We start from the raw sequence: 23,429 nt of genomic DNA, 5'->3' as shown, positions 1-23,429 counted from the left end.
AATCTAGTTATCTATCTATTTACAGAGGAGTACGATTCATGAAAATTGTAATTATCAGTCGTCATTTTCGGTTGCAAATACGAAAACCATCTAATGAATATCTTAAAAAATACTAATAAATATACAGAGAGTTTTAAACATGTTACCACAGTTTTCGTCCTAAAATCCCCTTCATATAAAACAAGGTTACCATGAAATCGATAGCCCTTTTGATGACGCGAAGAGTAATTTTAGAGATTTGATGCGTTTCTTGCTGGTTGAAAAAAAAAATCATCGGGAAAATGCCTTTGATGATGATGATGATCTAAATCCCCTTCACAATTGGTAATGTGACCAAATGATAGCAAACGATAGCACGAGCAATTGTGAAAGCCCAAATATATGTTGCACACAATCGCAACGGTTGTAAGCAGTTAGGCAGACCTGTTTTGAGGGTTGTCAGTATTATTGGCCTGGTTCCTAACTTTTGGAACCTGGTGGCCGTTTCATAAAGCTGTTCGTAAGTTAAGAGTGACTTTAAGAACGACTGGTGATCCTTTCTTACGCGCTAAACCATCGCCTATGGTGTATACCATTTACCAAAAGAAAGGATCACCAGTCGTTCTTTAAGTCGTTCTTATCTTACGAACAGCTATATGAAACACCCACCAGGCCAATAATACACTGACTTCAATGGGGATAATTATGTATTCGTGAGGTCATGATTATCTAAGGCCTCTACTGTAAAAAATGAAGTGCCAATTTAGCGCTTACAGAGCTTGTATAGTGACTGCACTCAAGTGCTGATTTTCTAGTCTAAATTTGAACTAGAAAATAAGCGCTCATAGTGCAGACACTATATGCAAGAACTATAGGCCCTAAGTGCTAACTTAGCACTTCAGTTTTTTACAGTGAATGGACCGATTCCCACCAATTTTGGTAGTGGGTGATTTTCATCATGCTCTACCAAAATATGGCATCAAAAACGCTGAAATGCTGAAAAGGTTTTCGTGACGTCATCACTTCGGTACTCTATTATCATCAATAATAATAATAACAATACTTGTAATTTCTATATTTGCTACACGTGAACCAAGTCAATTCCATCGTCTCCCTTTCATATTGGTTATGGTTAAACAGCATAAAGGAGAGCATCTGAAGGCAAACACTCTTTCATTGAACACTCCTGAAGATGTAGGCACTGGAGGAAACAAAAAGCCCAACATGTCTTATAAGGGTGCAAAATAAATAAGCGCTGGAATACTCGCTACTTGTGCCGGCTCAGCAAATAGTAGAGGCTGCCTTAAAATGTAACCAATTGCTTTGGCTGAGAGTCGCCATTTCGTACATTTAGAGCAGAGAGGCTCGGAGAATGACATTTGTGCGGCGATTTCTGAAGACATTAGCAGTGGGAAATGTCAGTTTATCCGGCTAAATCAAATCGTTTTTATATGACATGCGTCTGTTTCAGACGTTACAACAGTTGAACTCATCGATTACATCGTCACTGAGAGCGATTTCGAATTCCTTTTTTTTAACTTGACGATTCAGTCCTTCACGTTGTGTATGAGATAGATGCATTATGTTTGGGAAGCCGTAGGAAAAACTCCGTTGGTCGAGGACACTGATTCAAAGACTTCTGATTATTCTACTTTTTTGAGATTCCGTCCCTTTCTCTACAAACTAATCATGCTCGCGTGTCTGAAGAGGATACATCTTGTTCAAGGATTCGCAACTTTCGTTCTTGGTGCAGTTTTCATGTACAGCATACAGATCATCTACAGTTACCCAACACTGGAAAAATATTCTAGGTCTACTGTGCGTGCAACTGTTGATGCTGACAGGAACGACAACCTTGGCTTTGATGATGGGAACGTGGACAAGATCCCACTGAATCATGGATACAATGCACAAAGTGAAAGGTATAGCAGGGTCGGACATACCTCAGACAATGTGGTGGACCATGTAAGAGGAAATGGAGAGCAAAATAAATTTGAATTGATGATACATGAGGCAGAGCGTCTGCTGGCTGAGGATATAAAGAAGGAAAGTGGTGAGTTACCAGAGGATGGGGAGAAGAAATTTGAGCCTGAACCGAAGCGAAAGGATACTACCTATAATAAAGATAAGACAATACCACGACACCAGCGTTATGTGGATGAACCCGTTGATGCTCATGAGTACGATTACCTACTTAAGCCACATGTCTGTTCGAAGGTGGATGGAAAAAGGTTAAAAGTGTTTCTCATATTCATTGTAAGTACAGCACCCTGGAACTTCGAGAGAAGGATGTTGATCCGAAACACGTACGGAAACAAGCGCAAGTGGCCCCTGCTTTCTTTCGGAACTTTCCGGACAGTCTTTCTTCTCGGTGCAGTTGGTAACCAGACGCTCCAGAACAGGATCCGGAGCGAATATGAAACGTACAGGGATATCGTCCAGGAGGATTTCCTAGACAGCTACGGTAACCTGACGTTGAAGACGGTCATGGGACTGAAGTGGGTGACCAATCACTGCAGACATGCCAGATACACCATGAAGATAGACGACGATACCATGATCCATCAAGAGAAACTGCTTCAGCTTCTGAAGTATGCACCGGCTGTAAACTTCACAGCGGCAGGAACACTGATCAAGACCCCGGTGATACGAGACAGACGAAACAAGCACTACATCTCAGAGACCTATTATCCCTCGCCTACCTACCCCCCTTATCTCAACGGACCAGGGTACCTGCTATCGACTGACCTAGCAGAAGGATTATACAAGGTGGCCATCAGAACTCCCTTGTTTCCATGGGAAGATGTATTCTTGGGGATTTGCCTGAAGCAGCTTGGGATAACGCCAAGAGTATATCGCAACTTTATATTCATTCAAGCCAGGGAGTTTCATAACAAGGCCAAATTAGTGGACACGTTTCTAAAACACCGCACCGTGGTCTCGAACCTAGGACCCGAGGATATGATGCTAATGTGGACCATAGGCTCAATTGAATAATCAATATGACTTGATTCGTCCTACAAAGATTGGAATATATATATCAATTGGTTTTATATAGCTTGTAGCTACTGCTACAATTGCGGGTTGTAATCATGATAATGCAGTACTACAATAAAGGCGACTTCCTATATTATCTTCTTTTTTACTGGTCCATTTTCCACATCGCATAAATTCTTCAATTCATACAACACTATTTGTTTAGACAAATGATTTAACTCCGAACTAGTATCTGATTTTTGTCACACTCAAACTTGGTTCATATATCTCGCGATTTCCTTTGATTTTCGTTTGAGGTAGTGGATATACGTCTCTTTGAGCTGAATATAGAAATTAAAACTTGTGTCCTACGACATTTTTAAAAGAACCTGTGTATCTATTGCATTTATTGAGAACTTTATTAAAACGAAGAACATGAAGATGAAAATGTATTTCATGTAAGCACCACAACCCGATTTGTTTAACGGAACGTGGGTGAGAATTATTTCACATTTTGTTTCGTTTAAAACTGTTCCTTCAGAAAATTCAGTGGAAAAGAAAATATTCATATCATTGTTTATGTGTAATCCGCCTGAACTTTCGAAGAAATAGTTTAGGAACGACTCACTTTATCCCATGCAAACGGTAAACTTTCATATCTCATATCAAAATAGAAGAGAGACGTGTAGGCCCATACCCACCGAGCAGAGATTAAACAGGTGAAATTGATGACTTGCAGAAGCAAAATTACTTGCGCATTTGACACTAAATGTTCGGTAATGGACCGATGAATTTCACTATGAAGAATATTATTTCTCTCCAAGTTTTAGTGACCCCATAGCAAAAGCTTGCACGGATTTCGCAATATTTTTATCTATTGCCATTAGGGCTGTATTATTGGATATGTTTTTACACAATATTTAACAACAAGAAGAAAAGCGTTTTTGTCTTGTAAGTTAACGAGTGAAGCAGCAACATATTTTTTAAAGAGAAAATTCTGATCTCCGTGTATAAAGATCTAGAAAGATTCTTACAATCGAATCTTGAAAGGAAATAGTTGTTGCAGTGCCCCATATTAAACATGACTATATGATATAATACAATCCACCTCTTAAAACACATAATCTTTGGATCTCCATTGGTGAAGAGGGCGCAGATCCCTAAACTATAACGACTTACCTTGTATGCAGAAATTTGATATTTGTTTAAATGTTTATATAATGTAAATGTTAGTAATGGAAATGAACGGAAGGAAATACATGCTTTAGTTGACATGTGAATGGTACGACGAACGTCAGATGAAAGGCATAATTGATGACGTCAAAAAAGTCAAATTGAAAAGAATATTGTATGACGCTATGAAAAAAAATGATATGACATCGACATGACATATCTTGTTGGTAGAAAAGCGATCGATTGTTGTTGTTACTATTCTATCATATCAAAACATGTTTTTTATCTTATCATTTTCAGTAGATAATGCCTAAAATCTTATGATCTGAGAGTTATAAGGCCATAAGGCCAGTGGTAAAGCGTCTGCGTCTTGAACGGGAGGTCGTGGGTTCGATCCCCGGCCGAGTCATACCAAAGCGCTCAGCATTTAGACTGAAGAAGGGTAATAATAACTCGTTATGCTACGCAGGGCCAGCTGGTAGAGCATTTTCTTAACAAAAGTGGCTACCGTGGGTAAATAAAACGTTATTATCATTATTATTGATTAGGGCAGGGAAATTTTGCATTTGAAGTCCTCAAAAGAAAAAAAAAGGAATTGTTATCTTTTTATTCATTTTTCTCTCTCTCACGCACGCACGGGCTGTATGCACCCCCTCTGAAAGAAACTTGCCCCTCTGCTCTCGGAGATGCACAACTGTTAAAACTTGCCTTTGTCGTCAGAGTAAAGAAGCTAACTTTGCTTTGTGCAAAAGGAACTTTTATTCTATTATTATTATTCATCTTTGAAAGAATATACCAACGAGACATTAAATACATTATGTTCCGATTGAGCGATGAATAACGACTTATGCGAACCAAACCGAAGACAGAAAAGGGAAAAAACTTGCATTTAAAAAAATATCTTCAATCGAAATCCCGTTTACCGTCACCTCTTGGTGATATTTAAGTTTTAATGGCCCGACGCTTCTATTGAATTTCTCCGTGACAAATCACCCTAAACTAGATCCACATTCGTTGAATAATGAAAATCTGACAAAGAGAGCGTCTGTGTTTATACAATGAGTTTTGTTGCTAAGAATATTTGTTACAATGATTTCAATTTTAAACATGCTTGAAATAACAATTCAAACTACCATAGATAAACAGTGATTTTAATAACAATGTTTAGTAATACATGTCGAAGAGAACTCTTGTCAAACGACGGAGGTCATACGTTACGTAATCAAACGCACTTTTTGGTCAGGAAGAAGAAGAAAAGTGTAAAAAAGTTAGCACCACGAACAAATATTTGCGTTTGACCAAAAACACTCGACAGTTGAGCTCAAAACATACAGGTCAAATAGAATGCGAAATCTTTTTTTTTTTTTAGAATTGGCTTTAAGATGTCCGTGCTGCTTCAGTGCGATGGGAACCAAGTTCTGTAGAGATATTTTGGAAACGAGAATTTTGCAGATTCTTATGTCTTTATGTGACGTGTTTTGAGAAAAATAAATCTCCGCAGAAGGGCCCAATGCACACATAATCACGTTGGGTGTTGACTAGTGTTTCTTCGAGTTTTTAAGTTAGTGCAAACGGTTGCTTATTGTTTTTTTTTAATATAATACATATTTAGTATTTATGAAACATAACTGATCAGAAGAAGAAAAACAAGTTTGAATTGACGAAGCAATATTTGCAATATATGTCCTTGAATGATTAGGAAAACATATTAGGTCAACAATAAACCCATGTTAAAAATAAGACCAAGTCAAGTCTACCCCAACTGCAATTTCATTTTGGCAAAGAGAGAAAAATCAAAACAAGCATTAATGATATTTCGTTTAAATTTGTAAATAAAATAAGAAACCGCTGACGTATGAACCTCCATTTCCTTTGCATTTTATTATATGAAATATGAACTATTCGTTTTTTTTCCGAGTAATTTGAAACAAAGTTTGGTTTCTAAACCTGAGCATGGGGAATTTCCATTAGAATGAACGATCGAGGTGGGAGAATTGCCCCCCTAAAAATTAATAAATAAAAAAAAATACGATCAAGAAAAAACAAGGAAAGAGAGAGGGTGAAATATATTATTTCCTGAATAATTGTGTCCAAATCTATCACAAAATTGGACATTTGTATTAAACATGTCAAGATTTTTGCTCGCTCGCTCACAACATTTTCATAGATTTTATTCTATACGCCATATCTAGCCCCTAAAACCATTCGAGGGGCAAGACATGACGTATGTAAAAAAAATCTAAAAAAGCTGCGAGTGACCGAAGCGAGCTACGAAAATTATTTTGTTTTAAATAAATTTTGACAACTATTTAGAAAATGAAATGAAATTTAAATTTCATATCGTTTTTTTCTCCTTTTATTCTTGGCCATGGAACTATATCTGTATACGCCAGTGACATGCCCCTATATCAAATACATGCACTTTGTGTCCGTCGTTGTCTCTCCCAAATTAATTTGAATTTCCGATATGAAATCAAAACTTGTAATGTGAATGTCAAGTGGTAATCACTCAATTATTAGGTCTACGAAACCCCGGAGGAACTCACTGTTTAGAGACAGAATAATTAATTGTTTAGGCTTAAAGCAATTTATGCACTGCCATATACATACTGGAGAATATGCAATGTAAGGACAATACATAATTAATGATTCAATATATCATATATTACTAACAATAATAGACATTTATATTGCGCCGTCTATCTAGAAATAATCTATTCCGAGGAGCATTATTATTATTATTATTATTATTACTACCCCTGTTTTAGTTCAAACTGCCTTTTAGCGCTCAGTGCATTCAAGGAATTAATCCTGCCGTGAGTGCAGCCCAATGTGGATGCATTTCTTGCTGAAGGAAATTACTCCATGGCTGCGAAATTGATCGTTATATGCAGTTATACGTCGTAGAAGCGCTGATTTCTACAAAATACGTTGTCAAATATGAACTGAATCTGTTGAGATTTTGAAGGGTTTGTTTAAACTTTCGGAGAATGAATTTTATTGGAATAAAAATACAATCTCAAGCAGTCCAAAGACTGAAATATGCGACTGTTTACGAAACAAAATGTGAATATAAATAAATATTCAAATAAAATACACAAATTCATCCAAACGAAAAAATATATATAAAAAGGAAAAAAATGGGGTGGGAAGGGGGCAACAAGGACCCCGAAACTGACCATTAACAAGAGACCCAAATTAATCTAAAGAAAATCAAAACCACACAAAACTACCCTAAATCTCAGGAGGCTTCACGTGTATAAATTAATAAAAGAAAATACCAATAACCAATATTAAACATTACTCAATCAATTAATGTAGTAAACTTTAAGTTTTGACTAAAATTCATAAAGGGTGTATTTCATTGTTTAATGAATATGAAATCTGTTAGAGAAATCTTGTTTTGTTGGACATACAAAGCGAAAAATATGATATTACAATATCAAAGAACGTAATATTAACCCACCATGACAGGCTAATGCACTATTGCTTATTATAGGTTTGTTGTTGTTGCTGTTGTTCGATGGCCAGTAGTTTTTAGTCTGTTGTGGAAACCCTTCACTCGAGTTAAGGGTCTGAACTGCAGCCTACTCATGCCTTGTACTGAAGGCCCTGAAACAGCAAGTGCTAGTCTTTACATGGAGACACACTTGTTGATAAAAGTTTCAATCAGGGTCTGTGCCTGCAGACTAAGGAGTTTTCGCTTGCCCGATGCACGATAAATTCAGTAACATAGAAAATGTATCGACAAATTCCCTTCATGACAATGTACAACCAAGAAGTCTTTGTCGAAACTTGGTGAATCAACACAGCGTTTCACCCTGGACTCTGGAAAAAACGACACGTGCATTTTCGTCAGCTCCGAAACTTAGGACGAAACTTTTGTTCCGGATTTCGAAAAATACCTCCCAGCTGTTCATAGTCATTTTCCGAGCATTTTCAATACATTTGCTGTGTTCTTAAATCTGTCGCTTGTCCTGAAAATGAGAACTCCCTAACAAGTCTTGAATTGACTGGACGGAAAACATTCCATTTATTTTTCCCATTTGACATTGTCATGCCTGCTACATCTTACACAATTTGAGAAGCATCATAACTGTTTTTTTTGTCGTGTTCAGTCATGAATCGTTAAAGGTTAAACAAAACTAATTATATGAACGAGCCAGTTACATCCAAATGAGAGAGTCGATGATGTCACTCACTCACTATTTCTTTTTTTTTTTATTGTTTGGATTATACAATATTTCAATTTTTACGAATTGACGATTAGGACCTCCTTGCCTCAAGCACAAAATGTTAAAATAATGGAATTCCACGTGTTCAGAGAGGAATGAAACTTCATTTCACATGACAATGACGAGAAAATAAAAGTATTTCATATTTCATAGAATAAAATACAAAAAGAAATAGTGAGTGAGTGATGTCATCAGTTCCTCATTTGCATACCGACCGAGATGTTAATATAACTGTTTTGTGAAATAAGGCGAAACTTTAAAATGCTATAACTTTCTTATTTTACATCCGATTTTAAAGAAATTTTTAGTGTTATGCTTGTTGATTTTTTCTCTCTTTATTCAAATCTAGTTTTTTTGGGGTGGACTTGTCCTTTAAGCAACAACCAAATACAGATGACTTATGCTAATAGATTCCTTTCAATCTCACATTTTCAAAATGATAGTCAAGAAAAAAAAGTATTTAGGCTACATATCATGTACAAAGCCTGGCATTTGATTTTACTTGGAATGACAAATAATTTTAAGGCTGATGACTATTTAAAATGCGGTTTAGTTATATTATTTCAACATACGAGAAGCAAAACATGCTTCGCATCATCAAATCAGAATTTGATGGTTATTTTTACATAGTTAGTGTGCGTCAAAGTGCATGCGCGTGGGGTGGGGTGTTGCACCCACAAATGTAATAACGCCCACAAATGTAATAACACTTTACCCACAAATGTAATAACGCCCACAAATGTAATAACACTTTACCCACAAATGTAATAATTTTTGATCGCCCACAAATGTAATAATGACTTTACCCACAAATGTAATAAATTTGAAGGGATTTTCGGCGAATCCGTTCTAAACTAAAATCCTATAGTAATGCGTTCATATTGCACAAAAGTCCAGTTTTTTTCAGACTGGGTTAATAAAACATCAAAGTACAAGTCCAAAGTCTTTCTTCCAGACCCGGTTGTTTCAAAATTATAATATAAATCCAAAGTCTTTTTTCCAGACCCGGCTGTTTAAAAAAATATAATAAAAGTCCAAAGTCTTTTTTTCCAGACCCGGTTGTTTAAAAAAATGTGATATAAGTCCAAAGTCTTTTTTCCAGACCCGGTTGCTTCAAAAATTATAATATAAATGAAAGTCTTTTTTCCAGACCCGGTTGTTTCAAGAATTTTAATAAGTCCAAAGTCTTCTTCCTGACCTAGTTTTTTCAAAATTTATAATATAAGTCCAAACTAATATACGATAATGATATTCCTGTGGAAAAAATGGGAATGGAGCTTAGTCTTTTCTCCAGACGCAGTTAATTAAAACTGGTGGAAGTAATGTCTTTGTTGTTGTTTCAACTTATACGGTGTATATCGTGAATATATGCACTACGAGTAAATTGAGAATCAAGCGTAGTCTTTTCTCCAGACCCGGTTACCTGTTATTTAAACATTATGAATAACAGTTCAAAAACAGTATAAAGACCCCATAATCTTATTAATGCTGGATATAGCGTAGTCTTTCAGCCCGATCATTTCTTTCTTCAAAAAAAAACGCTAATAGTAAGAATTAAAAAAAAATCAAAGTCTAAGACCAAACAAACCTTCAACCTAAGAACCTGTTTTAAAAGAGGTTTAGAGTGTTGTCTTTATTCCAGACCTAAAACAGTTACGAAAAAAAATCTTCTAACATAAGACCTTTTATTCTTATTCTCGTGGAATAACACGAGTTTAAAAAAAAAGTAACTGAAAAACTTCGAATCTAAGACCAAATTTCCAAAGTTTCACCCAGTAAAAATATGTCTTTTTTTAATAATACTACTACCCCTACAAAACATTGTAATAACGCGTGGGTAAAGCAGACATCCTTTCTCCAGACTTGGTTCCTATTTGAAAAATAAAATATTTTTTACAAATATTCTAAAGCGAATACCCAGTAATCTAATTACTGTGGAACAACATGAATACCGATTGTCGAAGATCGACTTTCCTCCAGACACAATTATTTCAGGAATGAAAAATCAATAAAAATCAACCCCAACAACGAATCTAAGAACCAACAATCCTCCAAATTAAGACCATGCATGTAGAAAAGCACATGTTTAGAGCGTTGTCTTTATTCCAGACCCGGTGATTTAAAAATGATTTAAACAATCCTAACAACAAAAGACTCATATTCTTATTCTTGTGGAATAACACGAGTATTATGCTTAGTCTTTCGTCTGGACCCGGTTTTTTAAAAGATAAAGAAATATTGAAACAAAATGACAGCTGAGACCAATCTTCAAAATTAAACCCACTTAAAATGCTTGGGCTTAGAGTGTTGTCTTTACCCCTCACCGACGTATATTATAACTTTTGAAACGACCGGGTCTGAAAAAAAGACTTTGGACTTGCATTATAATTTTTGAATTAACCGGGTCTGGAAAAAAGACTTTGGACGTATATTATAATTTTGAAACAACCGGGTCTGGTAAAAAGACTTTGGACGTATATTATAATTTTGAAAAACCGGGTCTGGAAAAAGACTTGGACTTGTACTGTAATATTTCATTAACCGGGTCTGGAAAAAAGACTTTGAACTTTTGTGCTATATGAACGCATTACTATATAGGATATCAGTTTAGAACGAATTCGCCAAAAATCACTTCAAATTTATAACATTTGTAGGTAAAGTCATTATCACATTTGTGGGTAAAGTGCATTATTACATTTGTGGGTAAAGTGTTATTACATTTGTGGGCGTTATTACATTTGTGGGTAAAGTGTTATTACATTTGTGGGCGATCAAAAATTATTACATTTGTGGGTAAAGTGTTATTACATTTGTGGGCGTTATTACATTTGTGGGTAAAGTGTTATTACATTTGTGGGTAAAGTGTTATTACATTTGTGGGCGATTATTACATTTGTGGGTGTAACAGGGGGTCTAGCCCGCTGCTCCTGCCTCCTTCATTAACAGCTCGATGATATAACAGGACTATTCCAGCAGGCCCACATCCCTGGTTCAAAACCAGTCTCTATGAACGTTGTTTAAATCTAAATTTCAGGGGCAGCGTAACGGTTTTGAAAGTGTGTGTGTGGGGGAGGGGGGAACCACAGAAAAATCACTATCAGATGGTAATTATACGCTTTCGTACACGGCTGTCATGGAAATAAAAGTAGCGGTCCCTGACATTTGGTAGACCAGTACCTCCAACTAAATTGACTACAATAAGTGTAGGATGAGGTGGTCGAAACTTAAGCAACATGTTATTTCAATGGTGTCTTTTTTTGGACGAGTCTTACTGTTACTTCTTCTACGCATTCATGCATATCTTCAGACAAAGTTTGTGGTTGCCCAGCTTCCTCCTGGAGTGGCCGGTGAGGTATCTTCCATTGGTCTACTAGCTGGTTCCCCTCGGTATCGTATCCCAATGCTGGCATCTTATACTTTCTCGTACTGGTCAGTCTGGGGTGGAAGGATGTGTATCCCTGCATGCTACCCTGCTGTTGGATGATGATTATACGTGGTCACAGAGGATAATGTGAATTCGAAGATCGTACGTTCTGCAAGTTTGGGGGAGCGTTTCATCAACATTTACCGTCCGACAAGTTGTCAGATCTGATAACTTTCCTTTATTTTGATTGGCTGAGAAGCATTGTTACTATGGTAACTGTCGGCTGAAACATGACTTGTCGGATAAAACATCCGGCAAATCCTTTCATGAAACGCTCCCCTGGAGTGTTCAATGGTGACCCACGCCAGATGCTGGCATTGCAAAGGGCATGTTGCCTCAGACCTTCAGCATCCTAAACGTGTTCATTAACAACGACGTCCCTGTCGATGATTTACTCTCGAGAATAGTAGAGAGCATTTTCAATCATTTCAATACTTTCTCGATGATTAACGCTGGTGCCCATCGATCCTTTATTTGGGATAGAGTATACCGGCTCATCCTTATATCCATCTTCAACCGATTCGTTGCAATCACGCTCTCTTTCAGTCGAAGAAGTACAATCATGTTCCATGTTTCCTTGCCGGTTCTTCGTTTTCTTAAATCGCAAAGCCATGATGATTACGACCATCACCAGAATAAAAAGAGAACAAAGACTGCCAATTATAACAGCAATGTTGGTAATCTTTTTCTTATTACTCCGTGGGATAGATTTCTTGGTTTGTCGTGCTTGATTCTCGCTTGTAAAAACCGTAGACACGGTAGGGCCGCTGATGCCAGACACTGTCTCTGAACCTGTCAACAGTGATGCTAATGGTCGCTTGCTCAATGTTGTCATTGGCTGTGACGTGGACAAAGCTGGTACCGAACAGGAGATGGGGCTACTTGAATCGCTTTCGTCGTACCCTGGATACTGGAAGAGATCGAATTCAAGATTCGAGTTGAACAAGCTGTCCCTATCGATCAAAAACCAAAAATAGCGTTCTCTGAGAAAAGCTGTCTTTGTTTTACCATTGATGTGTATGTTTACATCATTCAGTTCACTTCCATGAATATTATAATTATTCAAATGACAAGTCACATTCCCACTTTGGGGATTTCTATATATAACAACACAATTACAATCGATAACATGTAACTGAAGCACTCGGACCAATATGTTATTACCAGTGCCATAATGGCGATGATAGCAACTGTAGTTTCCCGAGTCAGCAATCTTGACATCAGATATATGCAGATTATACGAACGATGTGCATGTTCATAACTTTCCATATACTCGACAGTAAATCGTGGGTCGCTGGTGATATCAATAAAATGCTGATTTTTAGACCAAATGTTTCTGTCGGCACCATATCTCGGAGGATAGCAGTTCAGAGTGACATTGTCACCAACATTCGCAAACACATTGATCTTTTTCATGCTATATGCTAGATCCACCCAGAAAGCTCCCACAAACATGACGAAAACACATAACCACTGTCGACGAAAAGCATCCATGATGAGTATATGGAGTATTTGATTCAGAAAATATTGATTCAAATACAAAATAATAAACCGATACATCTGCTGAACAATTCGTGAGGAGCACACTCTGCAGAAGAGACTGCAAAATGATTCTCAAGCATTGCAGACCAGAGGCCGTTTCATAAAGCTGTTTGTAATATAAGTTAAGAGCTACTGTAAGAATGACTGGTATCCTTTCTTACGCGTTAAATCATAGCCTATGATATATTACCATTTACCAAAAGAAAGGATCACCAGTCGTTCTCAAAGTCGCTCTTAACTTACGAACAGCTTTATGAAACACCCACCTGGTAATTTGTTTCATTTTGCGCTTTGATTAATGAAACTTGAGCGCGCGCAGTATTTGTGATCATTGATCCAAATCATTACCATCTTGACCATGAACATAGGTATATATACTGTAGAAAACTATTTCAAATCTTAAGCACGTTGTTTAACCCCGTCACTCTAACAACTACTGTTTAAAATTTTTAAGCAACTGATTAAACTTTTTAAACAAGTTGTTTAAAAAGTTTAAACAATTACAAAAAACTTTAAACAACTTGTTTAGAGTGACAGGCTTAAACAACGAGCTATTTTTTTTTTACTGAATAAGTATATTTCTCCCTTTTCCAACCCCCTTTTCACCATTGTATTTCGTGTTTAATTAACCCCATTATATAGTGTAAATAGCTAAGGTACACTGTAAAAACTGACGCCAGTTGGTGTTAATAGGGGACCACACACTGGGGTGTTAGAATTACATCCAAGAGATTGAACATAACACTAAAGTGAGTAAATGTAACAACCAAATGTGTTGTAATAACACTGTCAATTTAACACCGGTGTAAAATAACTGGAGTGGTCCTCTATGTACACCGGTTAACACCAGAGTTTTGCTGCGTAGTTGTGAATACACGTCAACATTTAATCAGACCTCACCCTCTCATTCTTTGCCTCTCCCCCCCCCCCCCTCTCTATTGCAAGAAGAAAGTGGGAGTGGAAAGGACTTAAACAAAGTTAAGGAAATCATGCAAAATGCAAATTCTTAAAGCAGACAGCAACCGCAGACAGTTTGCAAAATTATGTATTCGAGAGAGTTCTGTAAAATTTAGTCTCTCAGGGAAGCATTTCTTACAATGTCTTATCTGTAAATTGCCAATTCGTCTACTGCCAACTCAGTCGTCCACTCACCACATAGTCTACTTTCATTTCGTCTAATGCCATATTCAATCCATCAACATTTCGTCTAACAACCATTTGGTCCAATCATTACTTCGTCTAATCACCATTTCGTCTATGGTATAGGAACTAAATGGCTATTGGACCAACTGGTTATTACACGGAATGGCATTAGACCATGTGTATATTGGACGAACTGATGGTAGACCAAATGATAGAAGACGAGTTGGCAATTAAAACATGATTTAAAATGGCGTTAGCATCAACGTGAATGGTAAGGAGGGTTTATATCAGGAGTCGGTGGTCGAGAGGGGCAAGAGCCAAAAATTTCCCGGTCATATCGTGATGTGAACAAGATTTTTTCATGATTATACGCGAGCGTTAGTGCGAGGCACTCTATATTTTTTTAATGCTTTTATACTTTTATATGTGGCGTGACATAGTGCAAGAAAATTACGGGGACACATCATGGCTCGAGGGGCAACAGTTTCTTAATAAAAGTCCCAAGCTAGCGAAGCGAGCGAGATTTTTCGTCTCCTTTTAATAAGAATCTTATTCAGTGATAGATTTTGACATCATATTGAGAAAATAACGTCATATTTTACACATTTCCTTTCCTTTTCTTATACTTTTCGTTTTTTTGTTCTTTGTCGTTATTGTTCTGTGGGCCATGTCATCGAATCCTTCCATTTGCTTTGTGGGGAGGGACTGAGGGCGAAGCCCCTAGAACTTCTCAAGATTCTGCCATACCAAAACTTTTATAACGATGACCGTTATTTGTAATACACGTAAAAAAAAATCACGTCCATAAGTTTTACACAAGACATCACTTTAACGCAGTAGCGTAAAAAAGCAAACATTTTCAGGGGGGCACAACACTGCAAATATGAGAAAAAAATCTAAAACGTCGCGAGCGGGCGATGCGAGCGAGAAAATGTTTGACCTTTTGTAAATGAAATGCTAATTATGTATAAAAAGGGACAGGTCTTATGGCTGGGACATAGCAATGCTTCTTCGAGGGCATTGGTGACATACCTTTGGAATCTCTCGAAGTTCAGTACTTTTCGTTATTGCATGAAATTTAGCAGGCCTATAAAATAGAATTCATTATACGCCATCTCATTCTTTCTTCCCGTTCTTTATATTTAATATTTAATCATCGACATCCCGGCCATATTCTTGACATCGTTTTTGGCTTTTTTCCTAATTTTCCAATTTAGCCATTCCCTAACCTTTTAGCTCATTTCATTCTGCCTTTATTCCCAGTTTCGTCTTGCCTCTTTTCGTTTATTTTACCACAATAAATTCCCTATCTAAATTGCCATCTCTTAATTTATTTCCCCTTCTCACTCATTTTATTAGACAAAAGTAGTCATTTAATTTTTCTTTTTAAAATGTTCTTCTTTCCTTCTCTTTTTTCTTTCCGTTTTATATACCTTTCTTCTCTCTAAGTTCTTTCTTTCCTCTTACATTCCCTTGTTCTCTTTTCCTTTTCTTCATTCTTTCTTTTCCCTTTTTTATATTCCCGGTGAAATCCGCAAGCAATGGGGGGGGGGGGGGGCGGTCCGCCCCATTCCCCCTTTCTGTTACGCCACTGGTCTATAGGAAGGAAGTAGAAATAATTAGAACAAAACATAACGCCCATAGTTTCGCGATTAATGCTGGGTAATCATCAGTTGACTGTAAATATAATGTGAGGACGATAGTAGAATCAAGGAATCAAAGTTTGTGCATTTCTATCGCTTTTATAAATACAATATGTTTGAAGGGTCTTCTTAAGTCAATGATTATGTAATGCAAATATTATCATTATGTTTTTTCTGTTTTGCAGTGCGATGTGCACAGAAAAATGAGCAGACACGGACATTAAATTATTTACTTCAACTGTTATTCTGCAAACATCTAAACATCTCGTTCTTGCTTTACTTTATCCTTCCCTTTTACTGAGACTTAAAGGGATTCTCTTTGCTAAAAATAATATTGCTTGAACAGATAAAATCAGATAAAACTCTGAAAATTGCATCAAAATCGGACAAGGAATAAAGTTATGACATTTTTGCATGATTATTTCAATAAAACAGTTATTTGCATGTCATTTTGAATAAGCAACGAACAAGCTAATGCTGTCACAGACATATCCCCACTTATATTCATTTTTTTTTCCAAGAATGAAAAAAATTGGATTGACTATGCAAGATAATCACTGCTGCAACATATCTCATTACAAGTGAGACGTCATTCACCCTTGTATGAAAAATATTGACAATTTTAATTTTATGTAATGAAATAAGAACAAGGAAACTGTACATGACGTCATCAGTTCACCTATTGCATAATTCTTTAAAAATAATTTAAAATTCAATAACTTCATTACTTATTAAATTTGTGATAAAATTGTCAGCGTTTTGCTTTGTTGATTTTAAGCTATTATTTGGATAAAATTATTTTCCTTCTGGAGTATCCCTTTGAACACACACCCCACAGACTGGTGTCATATTTTGCCTCCTTGTTTCTTTATTCTTAAGAGTTAAATACACAAACACAATGGGTAATTTCAAGTCCAGTGTTGGCCTGGGTGTTAGTGTTGAAATTTGGATTGCTTCCCCTAGCTCCAAAACTTTTTCAGAGTTTGTAAAACTAATCCAGATCACATTATTGACATCTCAACAACTAGTGAGTGACTTTTCTGGACCATTTTCTTTTTATGCTTGGTGTTATAATTGTGTAAAAAATTGAACTAACACCAACACCAAAAGGTCAACACTGAAATTGAAATCTCCCACTCCCACACAACATGCTCTCTTTCTTTCCTTTCCCTTTTTCTTACACTTGAACACACTACTTTTTTCCTTGCTCTACCTTTGCTCTGACTGAAGACACACCGGCACCAAACATCCTACTTAACTTTCCATTCTGCTCCCTTGTCTTAAATACACACCCATACACACACACCCACACATCATGCTCCGATATGTCCTCACTTTCCCCTTTTTTCTAAGAATTAAACACACTCACCCACAAACACCTTATCTTCCCTGCTTGACCTTTCTTTTCACTATAACAACCGACATTTCTAAAAGTATACAATACATGAACAAATATGAAAGAATAAAACAAAAATGAGTCAATATACAAAAAAAATCATTTATATAATTTTCATCCATTTTTCATGTACAAATACGCCACAAAAATATGAGAATATCTTCACAAGTATTCATACCTGATAACTCCATATACACATATACATGTACGCAGATGAATATGCCTAAAATGACTTCACCTGGCTATGGCGGAGCAAATGCATAATATTCCCCCCCCCCCATCAAAGTCTGAGCCTTGTAACACAAAGGTTTGAGATGAGTAAGAAATATGAAAGCACCATTCTCATTGGCTCCAGATCAGTGAAGAAGTGCACAATGCAACGATGATCTTGATTGGCCACTGACTTTTAGAAAACTGATTTCATGCTTTTGTGAAGCAGGGCCCGGATTTCAATTCTGATGGGGAAACATCGATGGAAAGAAAATAAGTTTCTGGTAATCAACTTTTCAACTAGGTTTTATAATGACAATTTTTTACCCCCATCCTTGATTTTATTCATTTAAGAAAATTAGGTGTTAAATAAAAACAGTGGGAACAAGGGGGGGGGGGTCACCTTAGTAAGCTTGTGGAATGAAATAAAATGTGTACAGCAAAGTCATTGGACAATCAACAGCTGTGATGGGGGAAATTCTTCAGAGTAACCCCTCCCACTTTTCAAGGATAAACTGATGGGTTCGAATCACATGACATAAAAATGTTCGAATCACATGACATAAAAAACATTTTTTTTAAAAATAATACACATGATGTCACTCTGAGAATAATCAAGAACCACCAAACATATTTTTTAAAGAATAAAAACAAGATGTACAGTATGAATATTTCATGTCACATAGATTGGACTCTACCACACACATAATTCCCATTACATAAAAAGACATACAATTTAAGTTTAAAGTCTATGCAATATAATACAAATTTTGTGTATGATACACATTGTAGGGGCAGTATATAAGAAGGTAGAGTTGCAATGCAGTTCAAATATTCTTATTTCAATTTTGTTCATTGTCTCTTGTCTTTTCTCAGTTAGATCCTGTGAAATTGGTCTCAAAAAGATTTAATGAAGCCAAATTAGGCCCTAGGCATATAGTTACAAAAATAATAACTATTCTAAGGATGCACAAGACTTCAATGAATACATCATGATATGGGATACATGATATGTGGGCATCTTGTGGTCCCATACATGCTTATCTGTGTGCAGTCCATGCAATCTTTGCAAGAACTTATCATTTGGTGATTTCAATGCTTTGGCACAAACACCAGTTCTCCAGTGCAAAGCGGATATTTTGATAAAGTTTCCATTATTCAAGTTCCCAACCAGGGGGGTGTTTTCATGAAGATTGAAGTGTGACTTAAGGCCACTGCACACCATACGACTGTTCTTGATCCAATTTTAGAACAAATTGCATTTTGCTCATTTTCTGAAAATGTGAATGGAACATATCATTTTATTTGAGGTTAAAATTAATTGAAAGAATACTAATATAACCATTTTGAAAGATAACAAGCCTTTATTTTGGATTAAAGGCCAAGTTAGTTTCAAATCGTAACCAATCGTACGACTGCTATGACTTCATTACGACTAGATATTAAATTCGCTTTTATTCTAAGGATGATAGCACAGTCACAGATTTGAACATAGGTATTCGTACGACGATTTTGAACATTACACAGTAAGATATTACAAGTCTCAATATTAGCATCAAATTCTACTACATGTAATTCTGAAATCGCTTCGCAGACCAATCGTAAGGTGTGCGGTCGCCTCTAAGAGTCGCACTTAAATTTCAGTTGCGTGCGTTATTTAACGTATCAGTGCATCGGTCGCATCCTCCACATAGAACGGGCTTTACCACGTTTCCATCAATCAGTTCATGGGCAGTATGACTCTTAGAGGGTGTTGCAAGAAAATATTTGTGATCAATTGCAAATATTCTGTTGCAAATTTACAACTGATAGATCAACGTTAGCTGTAGTCAAATCAGATTAAACTTCTTGTTTCAAGGAGCAAATTAGCAATCAATCACTAATTTGCAATTAACTACAAGACATATAGTTGATTTAGGGACCAAAAATTGACTTGCAACTGATTGCAAGTTTCTTGCAACACCCCATGATAAGTCACATTTAAATCTTTGTGAAACACCCCCCACCTAAATGTCAATCATGAATGGTTTGCTTAAACCCCCATGCTGCAGAGAGCAAGACCTCTGAAAGACTGTGAAACTTGCTTGATCGTTCAAAGGTCTTACAATGAACTTTCAAAGATCTCTGAGGTTTTTCATGATTGATACCTGATTGATCTTTCAGTGGTCTTCATGGTCTCCTTGATCTCCAAAACTTTTTGAAAGGGTTCGAAACAATCTTTCAGCTGTCTTTCAGGAAAATGGTCTTTTGGTCGTCTTTCGGCTGTCTTTGTGGTCCTATGGGAATCTTGCTGGAAATGTTATTTGGTCTTTCAGTGGTCTTACAGGGCCAATTCATTTCACTTACATGAAATTGACAGCATAGAACTCTTTACACCGTCTCTCAAAACTCACTTATTTCGGCAGATGTGTAGTGATTAACTTATTGGATGAGCCTGCGCCTCTGAATGTTTTTAACAGATATATGGTGCAAAATAAATGCTGTGGATCATAATCATCATCATCAATTCACAAAGATGGCAAATGTCACTGATCTTGAAGACTGCTAAAAGACCTTGCCAATTTTGGGTCTTTCAGTGGTCTTTCATGAGTCTCAGTTCTGTGGAATGGGGGCCTTTTTTAGAGCAAACCAGTGTAAATAAAGTTAGAGAATTTCATCCATGCTGCATCAATGAATAACTGTGTATCTGGTTAGTCCACCACCTCGTATTTCTCTCATTCTCCCGCAATGCCTCAGGATGGTCAGCGCTGCTCGAGCCGATGAATCCATCTTGAGGCTACCGTGTCTTCGAAGGTCATCCTCTGTCACGAAGAATGTTCCTGGCAGGAAAAAAAGAAAAGAAATAAACATTGAAAAAATAAAGAAAGATCAGGAGGGGAGCGAGGGGAATGGGTTCTTCTGTTCGATGAAGTCCTGAATTTCTTTTGGAGACATTCAGGTACAGAATTTAATCTTGGATTTTCCTGACCTCTCTTGCCAATTGTGTACAAATAAAAAGAACTTGGCTTTATTTGTGAAATTCATAAAAGGCCAATTATCTTTCTTAGTCTAACTTGTCAGTTTGGATTGGTTTTGGTTGTTGAGTGGCCTCTCTCTACAAAATAAAAACATATAGGTTGAAATTTCAACAAATTAACAGTCACATAAAAAAAATAGACTTGATTTTGCATGAATTTTCAAAATGGGAACCTACTAACATCTGCAAAAAGTGAAACAAGTCATATTTAACTTTTTAGAGGCAGATGTTTCTTATGCCTACATTTTCATAAGTAAATATTACCAAATAATAAACTAGTTATTAGAACAAAGGAATAATGGTTTGTTGTTTACTATTTGCCAGGAATGTGGGTTCGATTGATTGATTTTTTCATTTTTATTTAATTCTAGATACTGTTCACTGTGCAAACGTTATTGCGGCCCTTTCCAACACTAACATTTGTTGTACTATCTCTTGCTTAGGTAATTCATGCCCACTTTCCTGTTCACTTCTTCCTCTCTCTATCCCTTCCCTTCTCTTTTTTCTCTCAGCCATTTCCTCACCCTTCCTCCTTTCTTGTATTGTGTTCATATTCGTAATGTATTTGTGTTACATGCCTATCTCGCCACAGGGAAATTACGTCTCCTGTTAACAAATCTTTTATTTATTTATACTCCTTTGTGACAAATGATGTACAATTTATATTTAAAAGATGGTATTTTGTTAAAATGGAAAAAAAAATGTTAATTTGAATTTGAAGAAAAAAAACACTAGCATGATTGACAGCCAAGACCTGAATGGGGGAGGGGTGAAGGGGGGGGGGGTGGGTGAAGGAGGGGGCAACACATCCTGAGATCAGCTCCCTACAATGTAAAATAAAAATGATATTGACTTTATTGAGGGTAATGGCAAATACCTTTTGTATCTTTGTTCTCTTGTTCCTTGTATTTCTGGTACTGTTTTCTGTCCCTGTCGTTGAGTCCAGAGCGGGGGCGCTTCATCAATCTGTACTTGGTCTCCATGGCTGCGTTGAAGCCATCCACTGCTCCGTTGATGTTATCATACGTCATACGTCCTTTCATGTATCTAGGGGATGGGACAAGGAACAAGGTCAGAGGGATATGGGCAACTTCAGCGGTAAATTGCCAATTCGTCTACTGCCTACTCGTCCACTCACCAAATGGTCTGCTTTTATTCAGTCTAATGCCATTCTATCCATCAACATTTCGTCTTACAACCATTTGGTCCGATCATCACTTTGTCTAATCACCATTTCGTCTCATAACCAGTTGGTCTAATATCCATTTCATTTTCATTCATTTTGCACAAATGACACCAATAAGACCAAATGGTATATAGACTTAATGGCTATTGGACCAACTGGCTATTAGACAAAATGGTGATTGGACGAAATATCAATTAGACAATGTGGATAGTGGATGAACTGATGGTACACCAAATGATAGTAGACGAGTTGAAAAGTGGATGAACTGGCATTAGACGAATGGAAGTAAACCACTTCAGCTTGTGGAAATAATATTCAGACAGTTCAAGGTATTACACTGTAAAATTTTACAGTATTCAAACACTTCTTGCTGATTTCATTACATATACTATTCAGTTACATTACACAGACATGGACTTTAAAAATAAATTGATTTAATAGTTGCGAGAGGTACACTGAGGAACCGTCATATCATGAATGCGTGCTTGCATTATCACATCACTAAATTGATGCCTGTTTTGAAGATTACAGCATTGATGAGTCCACTGTTTGGTTTGATTAATTTCAAACCAAACTCCATTCAACAATTGTAGAGAAGATGCATTTATTGTGTCTTGGCCTGGATAGTTGAAGATTTAGCATTGGCCTTGTCCTTGAGATTTTAGGCCTTGACTGTAACACTGCCATGTACCATGAAAAGCCTAATAAGGCAGAAAAAATTATGGGGTTAAGGAAAGTCTGAGGTAAAGAAACTGCCTCGAGAAAGGCTACAATGATAATTAGGGCCCCATTTTACAAAGAGTTGCGATTGATCCGATCAATCACAACTATGGACGGCCAGCAACGTCAATATCTATTATGCATGTTTGTTCAAAATATTTTCTAACTATGATGTCTATATTCATGCATTCATTGTTTTCTTGAAAATTCACTGTGCATCTCTTTGTTTACAAAGGACATCATGCAATTGCCTGCAGAAAAAATCACGACACTAATGGATTTCCATAGAGTTGCGATTGATTGGATCAATCGTAACTCTTTGTAAGACGGGCCCCTGTACTCACTTTGGAACATCTTTGAATTCAGGCACGGTGATGTAATCCATAAGAGGAGCTGGCGGAGGCTTTGCAGGCCTCTTTGACGTCATGCTTCCTTGTCTTGTGTTTTGGTCTGTATTCTCGCTAACAGGTTTGGATTGGAGAGGTAGGTGGTTTTCTTGACTGTTGGTTGAAAGGAGAGAGAGAGAGATTACTAAACAAAAAAATGAGAAGACGAGAAAAGGAAGACTCATGCAACAGTTCAAAAATGAAAATAACCGATGATAAGTCCTTAGAAAAAATTGAGGTTTTGATTGGCCTCTACCTCCCCCTCCCTCTCTTTGTCATAGAATAATACAGTTCGGAAGTGATGACATCACAATTTTTTTTTTGCACTTCAAGAAATTTGGTGCAAATTGGTCCATGGGGGCCTGATATATGACCTCATGAATACATTCGATACTTCAG

At 36.8% G+C, this 23,429-nt stretch overlaps 2 protein-coding genes across 3 annotated transcripts in view; one reads left to right on the top strand and one right to left on the bottom strand.

Annotated features, from left to right (window-relative positions):
• Positions 1–1,295: 1,295 nt before the first annotated feature.
• LOC121415218 (beta-1,3-galactosyltransferase 1-like) lies at positions 1,296–4,529 on the top strand. The gene has a single exon (XM_041608388.1). It carries the CDS (start codon positions 1,555–1,557, stop codon positions 2,974–2,976), a length of 1,422 nt encoding a protein of 473 aa, XP_041464322.1. The 5' UTR covers positions 1,296–1,554; the 3' UTR covers positions 2,977–4,529.
• Positions 4,530–20,349: 15,820 nt separating this feature from the next.
• LOC121415217 (spindle and kinetochore-associated protein 1-like) overlaps positions 20,350–23,429 on the bottom strand; it is an 8,448-nt gene continuing 5,368 nt past the window's right edge. The window contains exons 5-7 of one of the 2 annotated variants that reach the window (XM_041608386.1): positions 22,989–23,147; positions 21,616–21,785; positions 20,350–20,541 (exon numbers count right to left, since the gene is read on the bottom strand). In XM_041608386.1, the coding sequence (XP_041464320.1) occupies positions 20,390–20,541; positions 21,616–21,785; positions 22,989–23,147 (481 nt within the window). In that variant the 3' untranslated portion in view covers positions 20,350–20,389. The remainder of the gene's footprint in view (positions 20,542–21,615; positions 21,786–22,988; positions 23,148–23,429) is intronic. The other variant, XM_041608387.1, reaches the window with a different exon arrangement.

This window comes from Lytechinus variegatus, chromosome 5 (genome assembly GCF_018143015.1).
Source record: "Lytechinus variegatus isolate NC3 chromosome 5, Lvar_3.0, whole genome shotgun sequence".
NCBI classification, from domain to species: Eukaryota; Metazoa; Echinodermata; class Echinoidea; order Temnopleuroida; family Toxopneustidae; genus Lytechinus; species Lytechinus variegatus.
The sequence above is the reverse complement of the archived record's forward strand: the minus strand, read 5'-3'. Positions and strand labels throughout refer to the sequence as shown.